Source organism: Colletotrichum fructicola (assembly GCF_000319635.2).
Source record: "Colletotrichum fructicola Nara gc5 chromosome Unknown KSG_Nara_v1_contig03, whole genome shotgun sequence".
Classification (NCBI taxonomy): domain Eukaryota; kingdom Fungi; phylum Ascomycota; class Sordariomycetes; order Glomerellales; family Glomerellaceae; genus Colletotrichum; species Colletotrichum fructicola.
In genome coordinates, this window is record NW_027094053.1 from 4013937 (window position 1) to 4036984 (window position 23048).

General features: G+C 52.0%; 10 protein-coding genes across 10 annotated transcripts; 6 read left to right on the forward strand and 4 right to left on the reverse strand.

Moving 5' to 3' along the window:
• Positions 1-314: 314 nt before the first annotated feature.
• CGGC5_v005943 (Cytochrome P450 monooxygenase lolP1) lies at positions 315-2147 on the forward strand (the record flags this gene model as incomplete). The annotated part of the gene is made up of 7 exons (XM_032022646.2): positions 315-329; positions 393-513; positions 569-765; positions 834-1180; positions 1289-1414; positions 1479-1962; positions 2028-2147. The coding sequence occupies 7 exons, from the start codon at positions 315-317 to the stop codon at positions 2145-2147; spliced, it is 1410 nt and encodes a 469-aa protein (XP_031880573.2).
• Positions 2148-3541: 1394 nt separating this feature from the next.
• CGGC5_v005944 (uncharacterized protein) lies at positions 3542-4810 on the reverse strand (the record flags this gene model as incomplete). The annotated part of the gene is made up of 1 exon (XM_066151610.1): positions 3542-4810. The coding sequence occupies one exon, from the start codon at positions 4808-4810 to the stop codon at positions 3542-3544; it is 1269 nt and encodes a 422-aa protein (XP_066009171.1).
• Positions 4811-5522: 712 nt separating this feature from the next.
• Positions 5523-10118, forward strand: CGGC5_v005945 (Ankyrin repeat domain-containing protein 50; the record flags this gene model as incomplete). The annotated part of the gene is made up of 3 exons (XM_066151611.1): positions 5523-6516; positions 6565-7408; positions 7463-10118. 3 exons carry the CDS (start codon positions 5523-5525, stop codon positions 10116-10118), a joined length of 4494 nt encoding a protein of 1497 aa, XP_066009258.1.
• A 1421-nt stretch (positions 10119-11539) lies between these two features.
• CGGC5_v005946 (uncharacterized protein) lies at positions 11540-12201 on the reverse strand (the record flags this gene model as incomplete). Its single annotated transcript, XM_066151612.1, has 5 exons — positions 11540-11666; positions 11727-11801; positions 11864-11926; positions 11993-12055; positions 12113-12201. 5 exons carry the CDS (start codon positions 12199-12201, stop codon positions 11540-11542), a joined length of 417 nt encoding a protein of 138 aa, XP_066009260.1.
• A 945-nt stretch (positions 12202-13146) lies between these two features.
• CGGC5_v005947 (uncharacterized protein) lies at positions 13147-13425 on the forward strand (the record flags this gene model as incomplete). Its single annotated transcript, XM_066151613.1, has 1 exon — positions 13147-13425. The coding sequence occupies one exon, from the start codon at positions 13147-13149 to the stop codon at positions 13423-13425; it is 279 nt and encodes a 92-aa protein (XP_066009259.1).
• A 313-nt stretch (positions 13426-13738) lies between these two features.
• Positions 13739-14288, reverse strand: CGGC5_v005948 (uncharacterized protein; the record flags this gene model as incomplete). The annotated part of the gene is made up of 2 exons (XM_032028030.2): positions 13739-14187; positions 14246-14288. The coding sequence occupies 2 exons, from the start codon at positions 14286-14288 to the stop codon at positions 13739-13741; spliced, it is 492 nt and encodes a 163-aa protein (XP_031875653.2).
• A 1411-nt stretch (positions 14289-15699) lies between these two features.
• Positions 15700-16320, forward strand: CGGC5_v005949 (uncharacterized protein; the record flags this gene model as incomplete). The annotated part of the gene is made up of 3 exons (XM_066151614.1): positions 15700-15980; positions 16028-16155; positions 16205-16320. The coding sequence occupies 3 exons, from the start codon at positions 15700-15702 to the stop codon at positions 16318-16320; spliced, it is 525 nt and encodes a 174-aa protein (XP_066009254.1).
• A 1054-nt stretch (positions 16321-17374) lies between these two features.
• Positions 17375-19186, reverse strand: CGGC5_v005950 (Efflux pump FUS6; the record flags this gene model as incomplete). The annotated part of the gene is made up of 4 exons (XM_066151615.1): positions 17375-18079; positions 18133-18568; positions 18635-18948; positions 19001-19186. 4 exons carry the CDS (start codon positions 19184-19186, stop codon positions 17375-17377), a joined length of 1641 nt encoding a protein of 546 aa, XP_066009081.1.
• An 815-nt stretch (positions 19187-20001) lies between these two features.
• Positions 20002-21372, forward strand: CGGC5_v005951 (uncharacterized protein; the record flags this gene model as incomplete). Its single annotated transcript, XM_066151616.1, has 1 exon — positions 20002-21372. The coding sequence occupies one exon, from the start codon at positions 20002-20004 to the stop codon at positions 21370-21372; it is 1371 nt and encodes a 456-aa protein (XP_066009082.1).
• An 822-nt stretch (positions 21373-22194) lies between these two features.
• On the forward strand, positions 22195-22946 carry CGGC5_v005952 (uncharacterized protein; the record flags this gene model as incomplete). Its single annotated transcript, XM_032027799.2, has 2 exons — positions 22195-22311; positions 22359-22946. 2 exons carry the CDS (start codon positions 22195-22197, stop codon positions 22944-22946), a joined length of 705 nt encoding a protein of 234 aa, XP_031875869.2.
• Between the last annotated feature and the right edge of the window lie 102 nt (positions 22947-23048).

Here is a 23048-nt window from a genome sequence, read left to right on the forward strand (position 1 = left end):
GTCTAAATTGGTCCACGAAGTGTGCATCATGCTCACGTTTTGACAGCCAGATTCGGCGACGTTGGAACCCATTTAGAGCCAAGACTGACCTCGGCTTTGGTAATGGCTGCAAGCACACAGTACATAGCACGGCAGCTTCGCCCAGTATTTGACAACCCCTATGCCCGTGAAGCACGCATCCTTGAGATTCACGAGGGGCCAATGCCGCCAATCTAAACAGCCATCTCTACTCACATCGTCCAATAGCCCAGTAGTTCTATTTCCTTCGTTCATCGTCAGCAACAAGCAGCCGGCGCAACCGATTCATTTTCATCATGTGGCATGCCGAGGTTCATCCAGCCGTTTTGGTGTGGGGTCTCCTATTGTACGCCGCGGCACTCATCACTCGACAGTACATACGACTACGACACATACCCGGCCCTCCGCTCGCTGGCTTCTCTCCATTGTGGCTTCTACGGGCGGCGTGCAGCGGTAACATGCACCTCAAACTCTATGAGGCAAGCCAGAAGTATGGTAGGCGTGCCGACCTGTCCATCCGCTCACGAAATGTCGCTGACCGCTTGCGCAGGATCTCTCGTCCGTGTCGGTCCAAGAGATGTAATCACGAGCGACCCGGATTTCATGAAGCACATGCTCGGCGTGCGGTCGAAGTACACGCGTTCAGACTGGTACGACGCTATGAGGCTGGACCCCTGGCACGACAACGTGCTCTCCAGCAGAGACGATGCAGCACACGGCAAGCTTCGATCCCAGATGGCGGCGGGGGTGAGTCGCGTCTTCTTCCGCTATACCGTGCAATACGTTCTCAAAGACTAATGGCAATCATGACAAAGTACTCCGGCAAAGCGGTTGTCAATCTTGAGGCCAAGATAGACGAGAACGTCCTCCGCCTCATGGACTTGATTGATAGATATGTCTCCAAGGACAAGCCGTTCGATTTCGGGTTGAAGGCGCAATACTTCACCCTCGACGTCATCTCTGACATTGCATTCGGCAAACCGTTTGGCGATCTAGCTTCCAACTCCGATGTTCACGAGTACATTCACACGACCGAGCGAAAAATGCCAAGTATCGTCGTCGCGGCCGTTATTCCCTCCTTGCTCACTGTGCTCTCATGGCCTGGCCTCCGGCGGCTGTTGCCTTCAGAGAACGATGCCACCGGCCTTGGCAAGTTAATTCGGTGCGTCTTGCTTAACCCATGCATGCCCGGATACTGATTTCGGACTGCGCTCGCACACATGGTTTGTATTGACGTTCACGGGAGCGCCTCGCTAACAGACGTTAACAGAATGGCGAAGGAGATCGCCGCCGAAAGGTTCGGACCGAATAGGACGTTGCAAAAGGATATGCTTGACTCTTTCGTGGCGCAAGGCCTCACACAGGAAGAAGCGTCCTCAGAGATTCTCATGCAGATGTGCGGCTCGTCAAGCTTTCTCTAGTATCACACGTCAAGGCCTCTACTGACCCTGCCCCAACAGACTTGCTGGATCGGACACGACGGCCACTGCGATCCGGGCTACGCTGCTCTACCTTATCACTAACCCGCCAGTGCTCTCCACACTTCGTGCGGAGATCGAACGCGCCCGGCCGGAAGGGCCTGTGATTAAGGAATCGGAGGCGCGGGAGATGACGTATCTACAGGCCGTCATCAAGGAAGGCTTGCGCATTTTCCCGCCGGTTGTCGGACAGATGTCGAAAGAAGTCCCTAGAGGCGGTGACACCTTCAAGGGCGTGCACCTGCCAGAAGGAACTCGTGTCGGCTACGGGGCGTGGGGGATTTCCCGCCGAGCTGAAGTCTGGGGCCAGGATGCAGATCAGTTCCGACCAGACCGATGGCTGAAGGTGAATGCGGAGAAGTTGCAGCTGATGGAAGGGACGCTTGAGATTGTGTTTGGGCACGGGAAATGGAAATGTCTGGGGAAGAATGTGGCGATGATGGAACTGCAGAAGGTGTTCGTCGAGGTAGGTCGCTCTAGTGTATCCGGCGTGTGGCTCTTGCGAAGATGATCAACTGACGCTAGAAGTAGCTGCTGCGGAGGTACGACTTGGTTTTGTGCGACCCGACGAGGCCGTGGAAGTCATATAACTACGGAATCTTCGTGCAGTCTGAGTTCTGGATCAAGGCAAACAACAGAAAGCAAACATAATCTGGACACGTCTGGAGAGTTGCTGCGCGGCTTATTATCGGTCTGTGGAGATCACATGGGGCGATGGTATAAATCCAAGTCTGTACAGTGTTGATCAGTACAGCTTAGTGCGAAAAAGATGTCCTGTTGAAATACACACTCTTGTTTCTTTGGGCGCACGGACGCAAAATTGACAGTGTGTATTTCATCAGTGCCATACATGGTACTGACAGGGAACCGAGTTGATTACTCCAGAAATGGCTTACACCAGGAACGGATGAACACCGTGGTCTCTCAGTTGAGTCGTGACCACAATGTCCAAAACGGATCTCCCAAACCCTCCATCAGCAACTCCAGCGAAGGTCAGCAGAGTCAGCAACGGGCTTTGCGATCATGGGGCCTTTTCTTGCTCGTTCCACGCATGATCTTCTTCGAAACATGATTTACAGTAAGTTGCTGGGCGAAACGACTGCCACTGATGACAGCATAGCCAATCTGGTCGGATGTAATCCACGAACGGTACGCCGAATCCGCTCGAAACTGCGCATCTTTGGGGCTGCAGAGACTCCGACAAATACTCCCGGCCGCCCCAAGTCGATCACGCCTCCCATGCTAAGCGCTCTGCGCGGCCAACTCGCTGTTGACCCGTGTCTGACCCTAGACAAGATGGCTGCATTCCTCCGCAAACACTACGATGCCGACGTGTCCCGCTTCAGCATTAGTAGGACCTTGAGGCAGGACAAATGGTCCCAGAAAGCCACACAGAATATCGCTCAAGAGCGTAACCTAGACCTGCGAGACGAATTTATGCACCAAATCTCACAGTACCGATCCGAGCAGTTGGTTTTTATTGACGAATCCGGGGTGGATAAGAGCATCGGTATACGGCGTCGGGGCTGGGCTCCTCGAGGGAAGCGACCACGCCAAATCAAGCGATTTCACCGCGGTCGGAGGTACCAGATCCTGCCGGCCTATACTCAGGATGGGGTGATACACTTCCGGGTTTTCGAGGGATCGACGGACGCCAAGGTGTTCGAGAGTTTCATCGAGACACTCTTGCATTACTGCGGTCTTTGGCCCGAGCCACGGTCTGTTTTGATCATGGACAACGCATCCTTCCATCACTCGGATCGTATACGGGAGATGTGCACGGCAGCAGGAGTAGTACTGCTTTACTCGGCCCCCTATTCACCTGACATCATTCCCATTGAGCATTTCTTTGGCGAGTTGAAGAACTTCATCCGGCAGGTGTGGAACGAACACCAAGGCTTTATTATCGCGGATTTCCAATCGTTTCTGGAGGAATGTGTTATGGTTGTCGGCCAGCGAAAGAAGAGTGCTAGGGGTCACTTCCGCAATTGTTCGATTTCGATTGACGAATCATTAGACTGAGGCAAAACAGACAAATTCGATTTTTACGCCACTAAGACGACCTGTTCTTGGTCTATATACACCTGGATATCCCGCACCCATCGGCGGGCCACGCCTTCCAGCACACCCTGCTCGATGTAAAACTGAGCATCATTGTCTTCATGAACAAGCTCGAGATCCAGACCCCTCGCTATTGTCAGGCTGTACGCCAGCTCGAAATGTTGTTTTTGGGTTTCGCTTCTTACTTTAGAACGGTGCCACTCGCAGTACGCCTCAACGGCATCATCCCTCAGCCCAGGTACGCAGAGAGGTGACAGACGCGGGGGTGGGGAGCTTCCATGATCTGGTGAGGCCCTGTTCGAAGATGTCGAGTAGTCTGAGATGTGGTTGTGGATGATCACGGGGACATGACTAGTCGGGTCCGACCCTGAAGCCTGTCGCTTGCGCTTGCGACCCTGTTGTTCCTGGGCATACAACTGCGCCCGGATCTCCTCGGGAACATCGTCATGGGTCTCTAGCTTGTGGCCTTGCTGTACCCATCTCACAAGTTCCCTCATGTGATGATCCAGGAGTTTGTGGTGCATTTTTCGGGCGCGATCCTGCCAGCACCATTGCCCATTGTCGCATGGGGCTCCTGGACATCTCATGAGCTGGTAGACCCGCCTCCATGGATCAACCTCGCCAGCAGCGTCCCGCTCAGCATCCATCCGTGCGGTTCGTTCCGCAAGGCCAATCGCCGTGGCGCCCCGTCCAGCGGGCCGGCCCGTGGAGGCACTCTCCACATAGTCCAGCTGCACGTAGACCTTCAGTCTTTTGCCGGCGCGGAGAAGCTGGCTCCATCCTTGCAGCTGTCTCTCAATGACTGTCCAATCAATCTGTTGCCCTAGAAAATGCTTTGTGATCTTGTCTTCGGACCGGTCGTTGGGAACCGACATGACTATTGTCGTCGCACTGGTCTCGTAGGATTTCTTTTTTGAGGCAACAATCTCGGCGATCTTAGATGCGAGTACTTCTTTCCAAAAGTCGCTCGGGGCTACGACAAGGTTTTGTTCGGTTTGTTCCACGGCCTTTCTATTGTTTAGGGTTAATTTCCACTGCATCGTATAAAGCATCAATCGCGAAGGCTGTTCATCGTATGACTGGCCTGGAGCCCATCTGCGGTAGTCCAAGAACGGTAACGCTCCGGGGACGGGTGGAAGCTGACTGCGCTGAGAAGTGCCGTGGTTCAATTCACCGTCGGAGTCGGAGATGTCTGGGTCTCGATGATCACTTTCATCATCGCTGATTTCATACAGCCAATCATCTCCGGCCATGGTCGCAGTCATTGGCTAGGGCGGACAATGCAAAGAGGAGATGAAACATGGCAAGCATTCGATGACGGCAAATAGACACTTTAAGTGACAGATGACAGTGTTGCATGGGCTTCGGTCTGGCTCGTTGGGTGGGTCTACGGCGGTGATAGAAAGTTCTAGACGGGTTCTTAAATCCCTGAGGAAAATCCACCTCCTGGGGGACATAACACTTTAAACAGCAGCAGGCTGTTGGACGCAATTCACAGCCTAGCGCACTCCTGGCCGGCCAAGCTCTCATTAACGCAGGACCTGAAGATTGACGTCGTTCAGGTACATACATCATCAGATCCACCTCTCCCTCAGTCGATTATGGTGTGGAATAGAAACCCCATCGGTCGCAGCAATTGGCCTCCAGATGCCCAGGTATCTCACTCCCAAGACCTGTGGCTGAGAGGCAGCCAGCATACATGACGAATCAAATCTGCAGAATGCTCAGCCTGCTGCATTCTGCTGCATGAAGGTGCTGACAACCATGTCACACACCTAGAGCCTGATTTCACGCAGGCTGGGAATGAAAGGCCAGCCCGCCCCCGCTTCTCACATTTCTGACCTACTTTGTATTTTGCTATTCATTCTCCCTCGTCGACCTTGCCTTGACATCTTCCCTAAAGTACGCGCTCGCATATTATCGACAGCCACTGCTTTGTTGTTCACCAGTGATTAAGCGTCAGTCATGGCAGACACCACAAAATACACAGTCGGCTGGATATGCGCCCTTCCCACCGAGTTCAACGCAGCGAAGGCCTTCCTCGACGAGAAGCACGAAGACACTCCTTCTGTCGCACGTCGCGACAATAACAGCTATGCGCTGGGCAGGATCGGCTGTCACAATGTGGTGGTCGCCGTCTTGCCTGACGGGGAGTATGGTACAACTTCAGCAGCGGTAGTGGCTCAGGGCATGCTGCACAGCTTCCCCAACGTGCGCATTGGGCTCATGGTCGGCATTGGCGGCGGCGCGCCCAGCTCGAAGCACGATGTGCGGCTTGGCGATGTTGTGGTTAGCAGTCGTGACAGAGGTAAAGGCGGCGTCTTCCAGTACGATTTCGGCAAGCTTGTCCAAAACCAGGACGTCTCCTTTGAACACACGGATTTCTTGGACCAACCACCGATGGCGCTTCGAACAGCTGTAAACGCCCTAAAGGGCCAGTACGAGATGGAGGGGCATCAGCTCAATGCGCACATCGAAAAGGCACTAGCACAGTGGCCTCGCCTACGAAAAAGATATGCGCGGCCCCCTTCGCACAGCGATAGGCTATATCAATCCAGTGTCCTTCATCCAAACTCAGTGGACGAATGCGATAGCGCGTGCAGCGATGATCCGACTCACCTCGTGTATCGGACTGAACGAGACGAACTTGACGATAACCCCGCTATCCACTACGGATTGATTGCTAGTTCGAACCAACTGATGAAAAACGCCACTATCAGGGATAATCTGGCAAAAGAAAAGGGCGTCCTATGCTTCGAGATGGAGGCGGCTGGTCTCATGAACCATTTCCCATGTCTGGTGATCCGAGGGATCTGCGACTACTCTGATTCGCACAAGAACAAGAACTGGCAAGGGTTCGCGGCGATGACGGCGGCTGCTTATGCGACGTACCTCCTGCGCCAGATTCCGCCCAACAGAGTTGAGGCTGAGAAGCCAATCGGGGCTATACTGGGCCAGAGTTAGTATGACAGTTCAAGTTTGATTCGTGCCATCTAACTCTTCGTAGTTCAAGAAGATCTCGGCTGTGTACACCAAGACGTGATTAGAACGAAGGCCGCTGTGATAGCCTCCAGAAACGATCAGCATGTTGAGAAGCTCCATCGCTGGCTATCACCTGCAGATCCGTCCACGAACGCCATGAGAGCGCGAGAATGCCGGCACGCTGGCACTGGAAGTTGGCTGCTGCAAAACGCTGCGTTCCGCGAGTGGGAGGCTGGACAACGTCAACACCTGTGGCTCTATGGACTTGCCGGATGTGGCAAGACAGTTCTGAGTACGACAATTCTTGATCATCTCGAGCAAACAGGCGCACACCTTACACTAAGGTTCTTCTTTGATTTCAACGACACGAGGAAGCAAAAGCTTGAGGACTTACTACGCTCAATAGCGTTTCAACTTTACCATGCCAGTGCAGAGGCCGCAAAACGATTCGAAAATCTTTTCACATCTAGTGATAAGGGCCGCAGACAACCAGACGTCAGTGCTCTTTCGGCCTGTGTTGAGTCGATGCTAGAGAGTTCCCCAAAGGTCGCCGTCATCCTAGACGCTCTAGACGAATGTACGACGAGGAGAGAGCTCATTTCCTGGATTGGGGGTCTTTCTAGCAGCTCAAACACGAGCAGCATCAAGCTGATTGTGACTGGGCGGCCTGAAGCAGAATTTCAACGCGAGCTTCCTCGGCTTTTTGGCGAAAATAACTGCAAGCTGCTCAAAAAGAAGGCTGTTAACGCTGACATACGCTCCTATGTCGACCACGAGCTTAATCAGCGGCCTGATTTCAAGGGCAAAGAAATACCTCACGATCTTCTGGGTCAGATTCGAAGCCGAGTTGGAGACGGCGCTGAAGGAATGTGAGTTTACAGGATATATCATGATAGAGTGCTGAATTCTAATAACTAATCTAGGTTTCGATGGGCGGCATGTCAGCTGGACAGTCTGGCCAAATGTCTCCACCCCCAGGCCATCAGAACTGCTCTAAGCAATTTACCTCGGGACCTCAATGAGACGTATCAGCGCATGCTCCAGAGCATACCGCCAGAGCTCAAGGACGACGCATTTCGTCTTCTACAGTTTCTCGTCCATGCCAAACGACCTCTGACAATCCCGGAGGCAGTGGATGTGATTGCCACACTGATACAGAAGGGACAACAAGAGTTTAACGTCGAACGCAGGCTTCTTCGTGACGACGACATCCTATATTACTGCCCCAGTTTGGTATCAATCGTCGAAGTCACGAGGTATGGGAAAACTGTGAGAGAAGTCCAGCTCGCCCACTTTTCAGTCAAGGAATATCTGGTAGACCGGAACCAGTTCACTCTTGAAATTGCCAGTAGCGCAATCGCGACGACTTGCTTCACTTACATTAGGGGCATTGATTGCAGCTACCCGGCTATAAGAGCAATCTTCCCTCTGGCACGATATGCTGCCGAAGTTACAATGGAACATGCCCGGTTCGCAGAAGTCTCCAACGAGACCGTCCAAGATACAGTAACTTTCTTCCAAACAGCAACTTCTTTTAAACGATGGGGCTTTCTATATCAGCCTGATATTCCTTGGAAGGATACACCTGGTTACCCTAGAGCACAACACCTTTATTATGCTTCTGTCTGTGGACTCTCAAGAGTATTCAGGCGTCTGATTGACCAAGGAGCAGACGTCAACGCACAGGGCGGCCGCTACGGCAACGCTCTCCAGGCTGCCTCTTATAGAGGCCATCAAGAGATTGTACAGCTTCTTCTCAACCAAGGAGCAGACGTCAACGCACAGGGCGGCTACTACAGCAACGCTCTCCAGGCTGCCTCTTATAGAGGCCATCAAGAGATTGTACAGCTTCTTCTCAACCAAGGAGCAGACGTCAACGCACAGGGCGGCTACTACAGCAACGCTCTCCAGGCTGCCTCTAGAGGAGGCCATCAAGAGATTATACAGCTTCTTCTCAACCAAGGAGCAGATGTCAACGCACAAGGCGGCGAGTATGGCAACGCTCTCTACGCTGCCTCTGAAAGAGGCCATCAAGAGATTATACAGCTTCTTCTCAACCAAGGAGCAGACGTCAACGCACAGGACGGCCGCTACAGCAACGCTCTCCAGGCTGCCTCTGGAGGAGGCCATCAAGAGATTATACAGCTTCTTCTCAACCAAGGAGCAGACGTCAACGCACAGGGCGGCCGCTACGGCAACGCTCTCCAGGCTGCCTCTGGAGGAGGCCATCAAGAGATTATACAGCTTCTTCTCAACCAAGGAGCAGATGTCAACGCACAGGGCGGTGAGTACGGCAACGCTCTCCAGGCTGCCTCTGGAGGAGGCCATCAAGAGATTGTACAGCTTCTTCTCAACCAAGGAGCAGACGTCAACGCACAGGGCGGCTACTACAGCAACGCTCTCCAGGCTGCCTCTAGAGGAGGCCATCAAGAGATTATACAGCTTCTTCTCAACCAAGGAGCAGATGTCAACGCACAAGGCGGCGAGTACGGCAACGCTCTCTACGCTGCCTCTGAAAGAGGCCATCAAGAGATTATACAGCTTCTTCTCAACCAAGGAGCAGACGTCAACGCACAGGGCGGCCGCTACGGCAACGCTCTCCAGGCTGCCTCTGGAGGAGGCCATCAAGAGATTATACAGCTTCTTCTCAACCAAGGAGCAGATGTCAACGCACAGGGCGGTGAGTACGGCAACGCTCTCCAGGCTGCCTCTGGAGGAGGCCATCAAGAGATTGTACAGCTTCTTCTCAACCAAGGAGCAGACGTCAACGCACAGGGCGGCTACTACAGCAACGCTCTCCACGCTGCCTCTGAAAGAGGCCATCAAGAGATTATACAGCTTCTTCTCAACCAAGGAGCAGATGTCAACGCACAAGGCGGCGAGTACGGCAACGCTCTCTACGCTGCCTCTGAAAGAGGCCATCAAGAGATTATACAGCTTCTTCTCAACCAAGGAGCAGACGTCAACGCACAGGGCGGCCGCTACGGCAACGCTCTCCAGGCTGCCTCTGGAGGAGGCCATCAAGAGATTATACAGCTTCTTCTCAACCAAGGAGCAGACGTCAACGCACAGGGCGGCTACTACAGCAACGCTCTCCAGGCTGCCTCTTATAGAGGCCATCAAGAGATTGTACAGCTTCTTCTCAACCAAGGAGCAGACGTCAACGCACAGGGCGGCTACTACAGCAACGCTCTCCAGGCTGCCTCTAGAGGAGGCCATCAAGAGATTATACAGCTTCTTCTCAACCAAGGAGCAGATGTCAACGCACAAGGCGGCGAGTACAGCAACGCTCTCTACGCTGCCTCTGAAAGAGGCCATCAAGAGATTATACAGCTTCTTCTCAACCAAGGAGCAGACGTCAACGCACAGGGCGGCCGCTACGGCAACGCTCTCCAGGCTGCCTCTGGAGGAGGCCATCAAGAGATTATACAGCTTCTTCTCAACCAAGGAGCAGACGTCAACGCACAGGGCGGCTACTACAGCAACGCTCTCCAGGCTGCCTCTTATAGAGGCCATCAAGAGATTGTACAGCTTCTTCTCAACCAAGGAGCAGATGTCAACGCACAGGGCGGCTACTAAGGCGAGTACGGTAACACTGTGGAAACACTGCTGAGCCTGCATTGGCAGGAGGCCGCATGCCGAATACGCAGCGCGAAATGACGCTCTTTTCCCCCTGCTTTTCATCACATGGCGGAACCAAGAACTGAAACCTTCCGCGTGGAAACGTTGATATTATGCCCCAGGCCTTGAGTGCTTCAATAAGGACTTAAATCTTTAACACTATAGTTCTTATAACAGGATAGTGGGGGATTGCTATGTATGGGAAAAGCATGTTTTGCTTTTTCTTCCGACATTCTTCGCTTAAAACCGACTGCATTATGGCCTAACGCCGGTGAAACGATTCCTTCAACAGCCTGCCCGCAAAAGATTTGGTTGACACCTATGTACGGAATGAGAGTAGAATAAGAGACCATCGGCAGATCGGGGTAGCCCGAATATAGCCAATAAGCTTTCGAATATTTGGGAATAGAAATGGAGCTTGTCTTGGAGAAGATAGAGATTGTATCTTATCGTCAGGCACACTGTGATAATGCTCCGCAAAAATCCCCACTATACCCACTACTTAGAGAGACTTAAGTCGACCTACCATCAGCAGATTAGCATTCTGCATCTTGTGCTATATCGCAGCCAGTTTTGGCTTACTTCTGTATCTCAAAGTCTTGTAAAGTACTCTTGGCTCGTGCACCCAGGCTACAATAAGTGCAAAGAGGACACTAAATTTGCACATAGCTGTATACTTGGTCATATGATTTCGTCGTGCTTGTCCATATCCTTGATTATTGATGGTGTGCTTCAACGCTGAAGTGTTGCGTCCTAGCGTTTGACGCGGCTGTATTCTGATAAAACAACGTCAAGTCAACAGCTTGTGGATCATAGACCTGCTGCTGACAATTGATCTCTCGTTAACTAACCCCTGTCGTACACGTCGTATGTTAGGATCTAGCGATTCTCACAGACTAACTCCGCGATCCTTCAGGCGCTGACGATATGTGGCACTTTATTCGTCCCGCTTGAGGACTGGGTTAGTAAAAGCCTGGAAGGTGTTTCACGCAATCTTGGAGGTGACTTCGGGGAAGGATTCCGCCTGGGATGATGTCAAACTGCCAGACATGTTCGTCCTTCACGGCATATTTCGATGAGTTGACGATACGCGGCGCCACTTCGTGTGTCCCAAAGTGAAAGACCGAGCAGCGGAGCAGCCCTCTAATTGAACATTGCGCCAGCACAGACGACGTGATGAGTCAGAACTGCCGACCGCAGAGAGCGCGACGCAAGGCGGGGTCGTTCTGTCTCTCTCAACACCAAATTGCAAATAGTTCAAAATTCCTGCTACTAGGCTACCGAGAAACAGCCATCCCCTGCATAGCTACAGTCATGATGGGGCCTGTAGCCACAAGGCTCGCTACTTCACTTCCCAGACTTGACACTCCGACGACCCTCTACGGGAAAAGGCTGGTCATGTCCCCCAGATCCCCGTCACTTGTGTTCAAAACCTCTGGCGCTAGTGCCGTATATGCTACGATTGCCTGCTGGAGAACTTTCACTGAGGCGGATAGTTCACTATGTCTGAAAATACGCCAGGTATCAGCGTCCACAATGAAACAGTTGATTTAAAACGAAACGCACTTCTCTGCGAGACCGGGCAGGATTGAGTCGAGTGTCTTCTGCAAAGTTTGCTGATTCATAGACACTTGACTTAAGCTCGAAGTACACAAGATGTTAGCACGCACAGCTAGTAGCTGTAGGTCGAAAGGTCTACGTACCCATCGACGAGGGCTGATAGCAGCTCTTGCGTCATGCTGGACTTGTCGTCGTCAAAGTAGATACTGCACTGCGGTTAGACGATGTTCGGGTAGTCTACAAGCAGCTCAGCTATTTTGAGATAGACGTACTCTCGGTCGAAACTGGGCTCCTGCGGGTTTGAGGTGTTCAAGAGACTGTCTCGGGGGTTCATCCTACAGACACTCAGTAAGTGTGGAGCATTCGTGGGGGGACTACATATAAAATCTGACATGGAGGAAGTTTGCGTTACTTGAGGTTTGACGAAGCTCCCCTGGGGAACGTCGGGGGAGCGCCCCTGGGGGCCGCCGCTGCCCTGCATCGGGGGCGCCGTCGGAGGCTGTCTCTGTGTCCTCGCATCTCCCACAGCAGCTACAGCAGCCTGCTGTTGGCCACCCCTTCGAGCCGCATGCAGTTGACGTTTCAGTGAAAGCAATTGGCGCAAAAGAAGATCTTTGGGCGGAAGCCCGACTGACTGCGTTGGATACATCTGCAGCGGCGAGGGTGGTGGGAGGGTGATGGGGAGCAAAGGCAAAAGCGGAAAGAAGCGCAGCTGTGATGTGGGACGTTTCCAGGAAATACGTTGCAGCTGCTGATTGGAGACGTCCTTAATAGTCACTGCTAGACAGAACGACATGATGTGTTTGGTTGCGGCCGCAAAATGAAGCGGGTCTCGCGTTGGAGCTCATTCAGACGTCACGCCCACAATGCACTCTGGTCCAAAACTGTGGTCGGGAGTCCTCGCAAATGCGCGCTAAAATCCAGTTGTGGATCGACCCGTGTTGCAGCTACGTACCGTCGCCTCCAGACTTTGCACTCAGGCTGGCCGAGACGTCGGACGATCTAGAACAGCCCAAAGTTGGATCTCCACACCCCTGCAGGCATCACTGTCCGACAGGGTGGAGCATTATCCGCAATCTGCAGGGGTTGCAATACGTCTCGCCCTCAAGTCAGAATCGTCTGCGGATGGCAGATTGAGCCACAAGACCAGCCTCGGGTCAACTACTGTACCGATGACGAGATTGTTTATCCCTATGATAACGATCCACTTATTGCGCCATGCGCCATGTGTCCCGCTGCACGCTGAAGGGGTCTTAGGATGGATATGCCGAGTGTGAGAAAAAGGTGTTTTAGACCTTAGCGACAACAAAAGCCGGAAGTCGATGTGTTTGAAGACGTCAGGTATGAAAGCAGAGCAGACCTTTGAATCAGGCGAACATCTTGACCTTTGCTTGACTACACGACGGTCTGATCAAAGGTTCTCAATATGTTCGACGCTTCGTCAAGCCAGAAGAAGGATGAGCAGTACTATCCCACGAAACAAGAAATGATGGAAACCAGGGACAGCAGACGAAGACTCCAAACGCCGGAGTACCAGGCTCAAGTACAAAAGGCGGAAAGCAACCTGCAGTTGGTCAACATGATTCTGATGAGCTTCTCGGCCGAGCAGAACGCCTGTGTTGAACAGCGTTTGAGCCTCGGCCGGCATCAGCATAGGACGGAGGAGGCGCTACGCACTATTATCTACGAAATGAAACAGAAGTGAATCAGAAAAGCTTTTATTATCTTCATGTACTATTTTATAAGAGATCTTCAGTCACAAAGTCAAAATCGATATGCAACATAGGCAGCTACAATGCTTTCAGTATGTAGAAAGAACGATTTATTTAGATATAATATGTAGAATACTATTGTGATATACCTCACGTAACCCTCGTGTTATGCACTAGGTTATCTCGACGTGAGATGGAGCTTTGACCCGCCTGAATAATTCGTACTATTTAGCTTAGAATACTCCTATAGTAAGGCAGCAGAGACAGCTACCCATCGTAAACGGGAACTAGACTTCTTGCGCTGACTTATCTTGTGCCGGAAAAGTTGAATGAGTCTGTCCTCACGGCGATCCATCCTGCGATACCCATGGTTACTAGGAACAGACACCCCGACCAGAGAGCAACAACCGTTGCGAACTGCCAGGCATATCTGTCGGCAAACCACAAAACCATGCCAACGACCAATTGTATAAACGCAAGATCCAGGAAGAATACAGGTATCCACGCAATGAATTGACTCCAGCGGTATAAGCTAGAAGGGTCACCAAATACGAAAGACAGCATGAGAGTGATGATTGCGATGAAGGCTGCTGTGATAACAGAGACGAACAGCAAGAAGCTTGCAAACGTGGCCAACATTGATGTAGTCGAGGGAGGAACAGTCGATAATACGGCCATGGCGGTCGTACTAAGAAGGATGCACACGAGCAAGATTTTCCAGTATGAGTCCGTCAGTCGTTGATAAGTTGCAGTAGCTATAACGTATAAGGTTAGTTTGGGAGCATGTGTTTTTTGCTGGAGCGCGCATCTTACCCTTTTTCGACGAAAAGTATTCAGTGTCTCTAGTGGTGATCATTGTTGAGGGGAGAAGTCGGTGTGTTACTCGGATGGGGGCTCACTCAGACGAGGGCTGAGAGCCACAGGGTCGAATCAATACTTATGAGCCACATGGCATAACTAGGTCCGCAGATGAGATCACATCCTAGCTCTACTCTTCTGGAATGCTGGTCCATCTAAGCGGCTTGTGCAGCCTTGGCTAGCCAAAATGGCATGAACCCAACGCTCCTGGCACGTGCCTTACTCCACTTATGATGAGAACGCAGCAAACAGCTGTATGGTCAACTTTGTGACCAGTAACTCGGGAGCCATTATGTGCTTGTATGAAGTTAGATACTACATATATGCCCATGCTTGACCTCTGTTACGCAATGTCAACCGGTTTACTTGGGGCATAACTTATGATCTTGCAGCACTGGGCAACGCCTCATGCGCATCATAAAGAATCAGAAAATGTCCCTTTAGGTTGGAATCAGGCACTCTAAACTCTATCCTCGAGCCCTCTATTGATTATACTGTTGGACACTGCTGTGATACGATATTCTGTTCGCGATTGAATTTCAATAGCAGCTTATATCCTTTCAATGCGTCAAATTGGTGCGAGTAGGGCGCAATTTACATATATAGCCGCAAATGATGTGATATAGTCTATGACAATCATCTCACGACCAGCCAGAGGAGATTAACGATCGGTAAAAAAAGCATGTGCTTGTCTAACATGCTAAATGTCAGCTTACGTGGAACTGTTTAATATCTGTATGTCCCATGTTGCGATAAACCACTGAATACTACATGTAAACCCAATCATCCAAAACTCCATCTCGGATGACGCCGTACTGCTATAGCTTAAATAGCCCTAACGTGTGTAGACGAAGGGCTCATGGTATCTGAGAAACGTCAGGGAAATACAAACTTGGACAGGCTGCCTGCGACTCACGGGATAGACTGTTGATTGACTACGTTTCTGATCCCTCCTAATGTTGCAAACACTGCATAGAAGCACGATGACAAGAAGCAACGTGCCTGCAGTTCCCCCAATCATTCCGAGCTCGACTGGCGTCATTGTGTTTGGCGGAGAACGACTTTTCTTAGCGAAAGCCAAACACACGGCTTCTACAGGCGTGCTATTCTTTTGTATGATAGTAGATATCCACATGCGGCTGCATATCAGAGATAGGGCGAATGAGCTCTAACTAAGGCTGTTTTTGACTCCGCAGCCAAATGCATATATGTTGTTTTGCACCCTGTCCTCAAGACATGGTCTTATGTGGGGTGGAAAGCTGAAAATGGCCGAACGGCCTCAAAGCGGGCTCAATCAGAGACGCCAACCACCAGCACCATATACTGTCTCCAAAAGATATAAAGAACATGAAGATATGTGAAAGGCGCCTGGATATTTCAGCTCCTACCACCGCCATCGAGCCTGCACCATGATCTTCCGTGACATCAAAGTCCTGGGCCACTTCGTTGTTCTATGCAGCGTACTGAATCACGCGTCGGGACAGCAACAAGTAAGCCAGCTTGTGCAAAGAGAGCCTTCTGTCCAACCACGCGAATTTCTTTTGTCGTGCGTCGACTGGGGTACTCTCAAGGACGCAAAATACAATATGGCCGCATATTGCAGGACCACCACCGGCAACTGGACCTGGTCGGTCCTTGATCTGAATCATTGCTTAGTGAACAACAACGGTACTTTGATAGCGCAAGATGAGTAAGTCTAGTTCGGAAACAATGCAGTAGACTGCTGATATGTCCCAGAGGATACTTCTTCTTGACTGCCGATTCCTGCTCGTCCGACAACGCGACAACGTCGTGGGCCAATTACAAATGCAGCACGAAAGCTATAGAAAGAAGTGGAGGTAACATTGATCATGATATAGACCTAAGTACTACACAGGACCCTCTGCACAACAGCAAGCAACTGACGATTCGCAGATGGGGTGGTTGGTAACGACAATGGAACGTTGGTCTGTGGCAGCCATGCGTATAAGGGACGTGTGCTTAGCCAAGAGCAAGTTCATTGGTCCAAAGACGGCATTGTAGTTAGTTAGGATATTGGTGAATGAGGGCTGGCGCATTACTGAAGCGTCTACTGTTTCGCCTGCTATGATGATTATGCTTCTGCCTACCCGGGTCTCAATTATCCAGATCTCGCAGTCGGTTGGCCTAACGTTTCCACACATTCCCAAGAGCCCTTCAACACCTCTAGAACTTGTGATTACGGTGCTGTAGGGAGTGTGTAGCAATTGGAGTACCAAGATAGTAAGAATCTATATCTAACGTCTTACCTGTTAGGGAGGCAGCAATACGGCCAGCAGATGATAAACCACGTACGCTGTGAAGCTGCTGTCCGCGGCGAGAGATCCGCAAAGCGCATTGGACGTGCTATGAAATGGAAAAGAGCAGTTGACGACAGAAAGAAGAGACGAATTTGTAGAGAGTCTCTGCAGTGGGAGCCAATAAGCCCTGAAGAACAAGACGACCAGCTCCTTGATCGGCCGACCCCTAGAGGCAAGTGCGAAAAGCAGCACGAAAAGCAGGCGCGACAGATTGTAACCCTCGCGGTGCCGGCAGGGCCCTGGCAAGGACACCTCCCTCGGCATCTGAGCTGTGCAGTTCTTACAGAGCTTTCCATGCAACCGAGCCTCGCAACTACTGTTCTGACCTTTCAGATGCTAGGACAGGTGTGGCTTATAACGGGCTGACGTCCAGGTCCTGCCAGGTGATTGGTCAGGGCGACCTAGAGACGCGATGACTACTCCTGACCTGACCAAGACTTAGGACAGCCAATCAAATTCCAAGACAGCATCGCTGGCCTGGGGATAGAGAATGCAACTACTAGCAATGATCCTGACTTTTACACGATCAGGCGTACACACGCCCAAAGAGTCGCAACACCACCATGAGCGCATGCTAGAGCGATTATACAGAAGAATAGTTACTAGAAAACTATATAAGAGGTTATTATCTATCACAACAGTTTTGGTTGCTCAAGAACTATTTCAGGCATCTTCTGAAACGTCGGCAAATGAGGCATGTCAACACCACTATCATGCTACTAATAATGTGAGGTCCACCATTCCAATCGAAGCAGGCTTTACCAACTTATTGAATGCTAGCACGGCCCGTCACCACCACGTGCACTCTCTTCTGAGCCCGCAGCCCTCTGTCCATCGACACGCCCTTAATCAAGAGACTCGTCAAAAACGCCGCTCCTGACACGCCAACATACAGCACATAGACGCCTCTCAAGCCATAGACGTAGGCATCCAAAATTTTGGATCGCAGCACCGCGTCATTAGAAGTACTCAACATGGCTGCAATGGCGTGCGTGCCTCCATGTGTGCCTGCAGGTGCCAGCCCATCTCTCGCCAGCTTCAGCAGCATGACGTTTTGGAAGACGGAGCCGCCGACACCGACGCCGAGTGCCATACCAACCTGGCGAAAAAAGACATACATTGCCGCGGCGAGCGCCTCGTCGTCTTCGTCGCAGAGGGCCTGCGATGCCATGTTCTGCGCGTTCAAGATGGACCCGTGGCCAAGACCAAGGAGAACAAGCGTCGGCGCCCACACCTTTTCCGGCGTACCGGCGTCCCAGAGCAGCATCAGACCAGAGGCCAAGGTAGCCAAAGCCCAGCCCAGCCAGATTGGCCATCGGTAGTTGTTTGATTTCGTGACGAGCCGCCCGGTAACAATGGATGCCGGCACCAACGTTAGCATGACAGGCAAGAGTGCGACGCCGGTCCGCAACGGAGTAAGGCCCTTGACGTCCATGAAGTAGAGGGGAATGTAGTAGAGCTGCCCGTACATCTGCGGCGATCGTCAGCGTCCCTTTCCCACACTCAACGCCATTTCGCTCTTACCACAAGGCCTTGGACAGCACCGCACGCATACGTTGCGATTGAGCTCGCGGTCCGGAAGACTCGGCGTTGCAGAAATGGGTACGTCGCGAAGCGCGACTCGTAAATCGCCGTGCACGCCATGCCGGACGCGCCAAGTAACAATGGTACAAGGGTACCGGCGCTTTTCCAAGCGTAGCGTAAGCCGCCCCAAGAGATGGCCACCAGCAACAGGGTTGCCGAGCCGATGAACAAAGCGTTGCCTAGCCAGTCTATCTGCCGTAGCCTGTCGTGCGGACCACCAGCTCTCGAATTGGGGTGGACCAACCACGGCACAAGAACCAGCCCGGCGGCGCAGAAGGGAAACATGATGTAAAATACCCAGCGCCAGGTCGTCTCCTGAGCAATGGCGCCGCCCATAACAGGGCCGGCGCAGTTGCCCAACGCCCATGCTGCCTGGCTGAAGTTGATGGAACGCGTCAGCGAATGCGGCGATGAGTTTAGAACATCAGAAACGGCTTCTCACACAAGGCCGTACCACGTGGGCCGAAACCGCAGCGGCACGATGTCGGTGAAAATCAAAAGGCACAGGACGATGATTCCGGCACCGCCAAGGCCCTGTAGAGACCGCCCGACCAGCATCAGGCTGATCGAGTGCGAGACGCAGCAGAAGATGGTGCCGAGAGCGAATGAAGCAACAGAGGCGGTCAAACAGGGTCTACGACCGAATACGTGGCTAAGGTCCGCGATGAACAGCATCACCACGGCGTTCGCCAGGAGATAGGCGGTACCGATCCAGAAGCCGTCGTATGTACTCAACTCGAGGTCGACCACAATAGCCTACGACTGTAAGTTGACGTGTGACGGAATCGGCTCCGCGGGCATAGCTCACCTGTAAAGAAGTCACGATAATGCAAGCGTCGAGGGCGACCATGAGCGACAGTAAGGCAGCAGTTGCCATGATCGCGAATTGGTGTCCTGACGGCTTCCACTTGACTGGTACGTGGTTCATGCCGTCATCTTGCACCCCATCAGGCCCGTCAGGGCCCTCAGGGAAGAGAACGTGGTTGCGAGGCATCTTGAACGACAATTCAAAGACAGAAATTCTGTGTGAAAGACAGTAGATAATGGTAGGGACTGGGGTCTCGAGTCTGGTATGAAGAATGATTGGGCTTATATAGCCAGAGACCCTGTCAGAACCTTTGCCGCCGGCGATGTCGCCTGCTCTTTTCGGAAGCTGGATCCATCTACGGTTGGTAAACCGTCACCGTGGCAAGAAGTCAAAACTGGTCTTGACTGTGTTTGCTACCACAAGAGCCAAAATCAGCCACGCAAACGTCCGTATCTGTAGGTCTTGAGTCTGGTCCTCCTGATCCTGCTTGCCGATGTTTAAGATATCAAGCTTCAGAGACGATTTGGAGAATAGAAGAGTAAGTGAGTAAGTATAAGAGGGAGCAAAGTGCCTAGCCAGTTGAATGAGAGCCTCATGACGCATTTGCCGACATGAGTGACTACGAGCTTTTTCGTCGTCTTGCTACGTACCCTTTTACCTCTGTAACAATACGCATGCTTGAATGTGTCTTACGGACTATTCGAAAGCGTTATCCCCTGGCTCTCACCCAAGACGCAGGAGAAGCAGCACTGGAGTTCCCGGCACAGGGAGCCTTCGAGCAAGAAAGCCTGCCGCTCCGCGTGACGGATGAATGGACTGACTACATGCAGACGGTGGCCTGCTCTGTCAATACCACAGAACGAGGGGTATCACCCTCGTTATGGCGCCTTGCCAGAGGCGAACACGTAGACAGCGGCATAGTCACCAGTTATGCCCAACTATTGCGTTCATCTTGCCCATCCGTCCGGTATGCGGACCCTGTTATCTTTGCATCGGAAGCCATGGAAACAGCCCCCGGGCTCGATAGCACTTCCGGTGCAGCCACAATCATCCCATGCAACTACGACGGCGCGTGGTTCGTAGCTGTTTCGTATGCAGATTGCGTTCAGCTGTACGGAGTGCAGGCAGAACACAGCTCGAAACTGGACCAACAGTTGCAAGTCTTGTTTCCTGACCTTATGGCCCGCTTCGCCGAGCCACTTGTTACCACACGGCTGGAAGACACTGGGATATTGACAATGTTGGGCATGCGAATGCTGGCCGAGGGAGGTGTCCCGATACAGAGTGCCGACGCTGAATTTTTGCGAAGCTCGCGAGTACGAGTCTTCATCGAGCTTTTGACTGAGACCCTAGATGTAAAGGACTCCGACGTTCGCAGCTGGCTTCAGGAAGCACAGCTAGAGAACTCTGTCTTTTTCGACGAAGCTTTCGGACACGAGAGCGACTCCCATTCGTCGATCAGCCCAACATCTCCGGGAGACGTAGCGGGTGGTGCCGATTTTGCGTCCAGTTCCGCCCCGGAGCCAGCTTCTTCGCCTCTGCCAGCCAGGGAAACCTCGGTGTCAACAACAGGGCAAGGCCCGGGCATCCCAGCTGATGTGTCTGCTGGGCCCTCGCACCACCCTTCACCGTCCCCGCACCACCCCTCATCGTCCCCGCACCCTGCAGGCCCCGCCTATGAGAAGGTAACCTCACTGCGCAGCGGTCGGATATTCGGCATTGGGATGTACGGAATGCCGCCGAGGATGCCTGAAGAATGCAGGATCATCCTCAATTTGTTGAGCGAGGCCGTAGCATTCTACCGAAGATCCCGTCTATCAGAAAGCTCCGAGCTTGCAGTGATATGGTCTGCTATCAAAAACGGCTCCAAGAGCGAGTTCTACCGCCGTTACAGCGGCGTGCTGCTCCACAAGAACATGGCGCACCTCGGCAGCGACCATGAGGTTGCCCTACTATTGGAGCCCGATATCACTGCACGGGAGGTCAAGGACATGAGACGTCAGCAATCGGAATTCCAAATTTGGTACGATCTCTGCCAGCTGCGCCAAAACTGGGGCCCTGGTCAGTACGCACTTCTTTGTGTTCTGCCGGAAAGGCCTCAGTTGGAGCGAATGGACAGGGAAGAGCGGCGGATGCAGCTGGAAAAGATCTACCAGCGATTGGGCGATAACGGTGACGCCCTTTCGAAATATCTAAGCGCCGCTAAAGACCTTTGTGCCGCCTTGGTCCAAGGAAATCTCCCTCGTGACCGACTGATGATCGACGATTATCACCTCAAAGCGTATCAGGACCTGTCGGAGCCGGAATTCGCTGCTTACGCAAGCCTCGACCCTCGACCAGTTATCGAAATCTCACGATGTGAACTCCGCTAGCACAAGCTGCCGGCCGTTTATTAAGTGAGCAAGATGTAGCAGCGAAGGAGACAGGGACAGTACAGTAGCACACTCCCTATGCAACTGCGTTTATGGCAATAAAACAGATCTATAAATATCAATAGGCAGGCTTGGTATATTTGAGATCGAAATAGGCTTCTGTTTTCAAAATTCCGACACTATAATTATATTCTACTTATATCTCAGCTACTTAGGCTGCAGTAGGTAGCTTAGCAATTAAGTGCTCAAGCAGGTGATCAGAAGAAATCAAAGCCTTAAAATTCATCCAGGTGACTAAGTGGATAATACATATCAACAGCTAAAAGCTGCTTTTTTGAAACACGCGTGTGATTACTATCTTGCTCCCGCTACAGTTGATCCCTATAGGCGCGTAGCTATCTAGTGCAGAACAGGGAGTAATAATACCAGAGGGATCATTACCGAAGCTTTTGCTCTCTTTGTGCCACAATTGGCTACCCTGACCCGCTCGTAACTACCACGTTCATACTTAAGCAGGAAGCGGTTTTTGCAGAGTTCTGATGACCCAGTAACCCAGGCTGTGCGAAAGGTCTACTGGGCCCCCCTGAAATGTTTTGCAGAAGCTGCATAACGGAGCCTTTCTATGTTGCCTGCTGCCTAAAAGATCTAAAAGGTGCTGTGCGCAACAGATCCTAAACGGGGGAACCGGAAATTGATGCCGCCTGTGACTGTATGGCAGACTACATACTTATGGAACAGTATCGACGCGAACAGTTCCTTTTAAGCTTGCTGTTCGGGCCTAACTCCTAGACAACGGCATCTACATATTCTCAGCAAAATACTATGATTTCCAAGATTGCTATAGCACTACAAGTCGTCTTGACGCTGGTTATACTTATTTTGACCGTCAAAGTGCTCCGCGACGAGCAAAATGAGAAACAGGGCATCATACAAATTCTAGTGCGTGGTTTACCGCGCTGAATCAAGCGGGACTAACGGCAGTAAAGCTACATGAAGAAGCGCGGCGCTTCGTTCAGGTTCCTGACGTAGTTGGGTCCATTGCCACAGCGGTGAAGAGTGCGGCGTCCAGCGTCGTCACTGCCGCGGTAGCATCAGGCGAGTCTCTGGTGGCCGCGAGTCTGCCGTCTAGCGTATCAGTGGGCACCAAATACGTGTGTCTGGCTTCCGAATGCGCCGCGATCCCGGGCTCTGCCTTGCGTCTGATCCAAGATCTGGCCTCATTCCTTCCTTCGCCCCAGGAGACCGAAACGTTACAGGACCTGGTAGACAGGTGCCCAAATCTTGAGACCGTCTTGTCCGCGGGTTTAGGCTTGGCTTTCGCCTCGACCATACTGTGTCTTGTCGGCATCAAATTCAGACTGCTCCGCTTCGTGTCCCTGGGACTGAGCATTGCCGCTGCGGCTGTCTTTGTGGTGGTGACGGTGTTTGCGGTGTCGCTATACAACACGTCTAAGGGTGTGGCAGGCCTACTTGAGGCCAAGGCCGTCAAAGGAGACATTGTTGGAGCTTCTATTACAGATCTCGTGGGAAGTTTGGTAATTGTCGTCCTGGTTCTCGTGCAAATCATACTGTAGGCAAAGGGTTGTCAGGCCATAGTAGTCATTGATTTGGAGCGGCAAAGTCTGCTTTTCTCCAACCCTAACCCTGGAGAAGAGCGTGAGACCATTTGTTTGGGC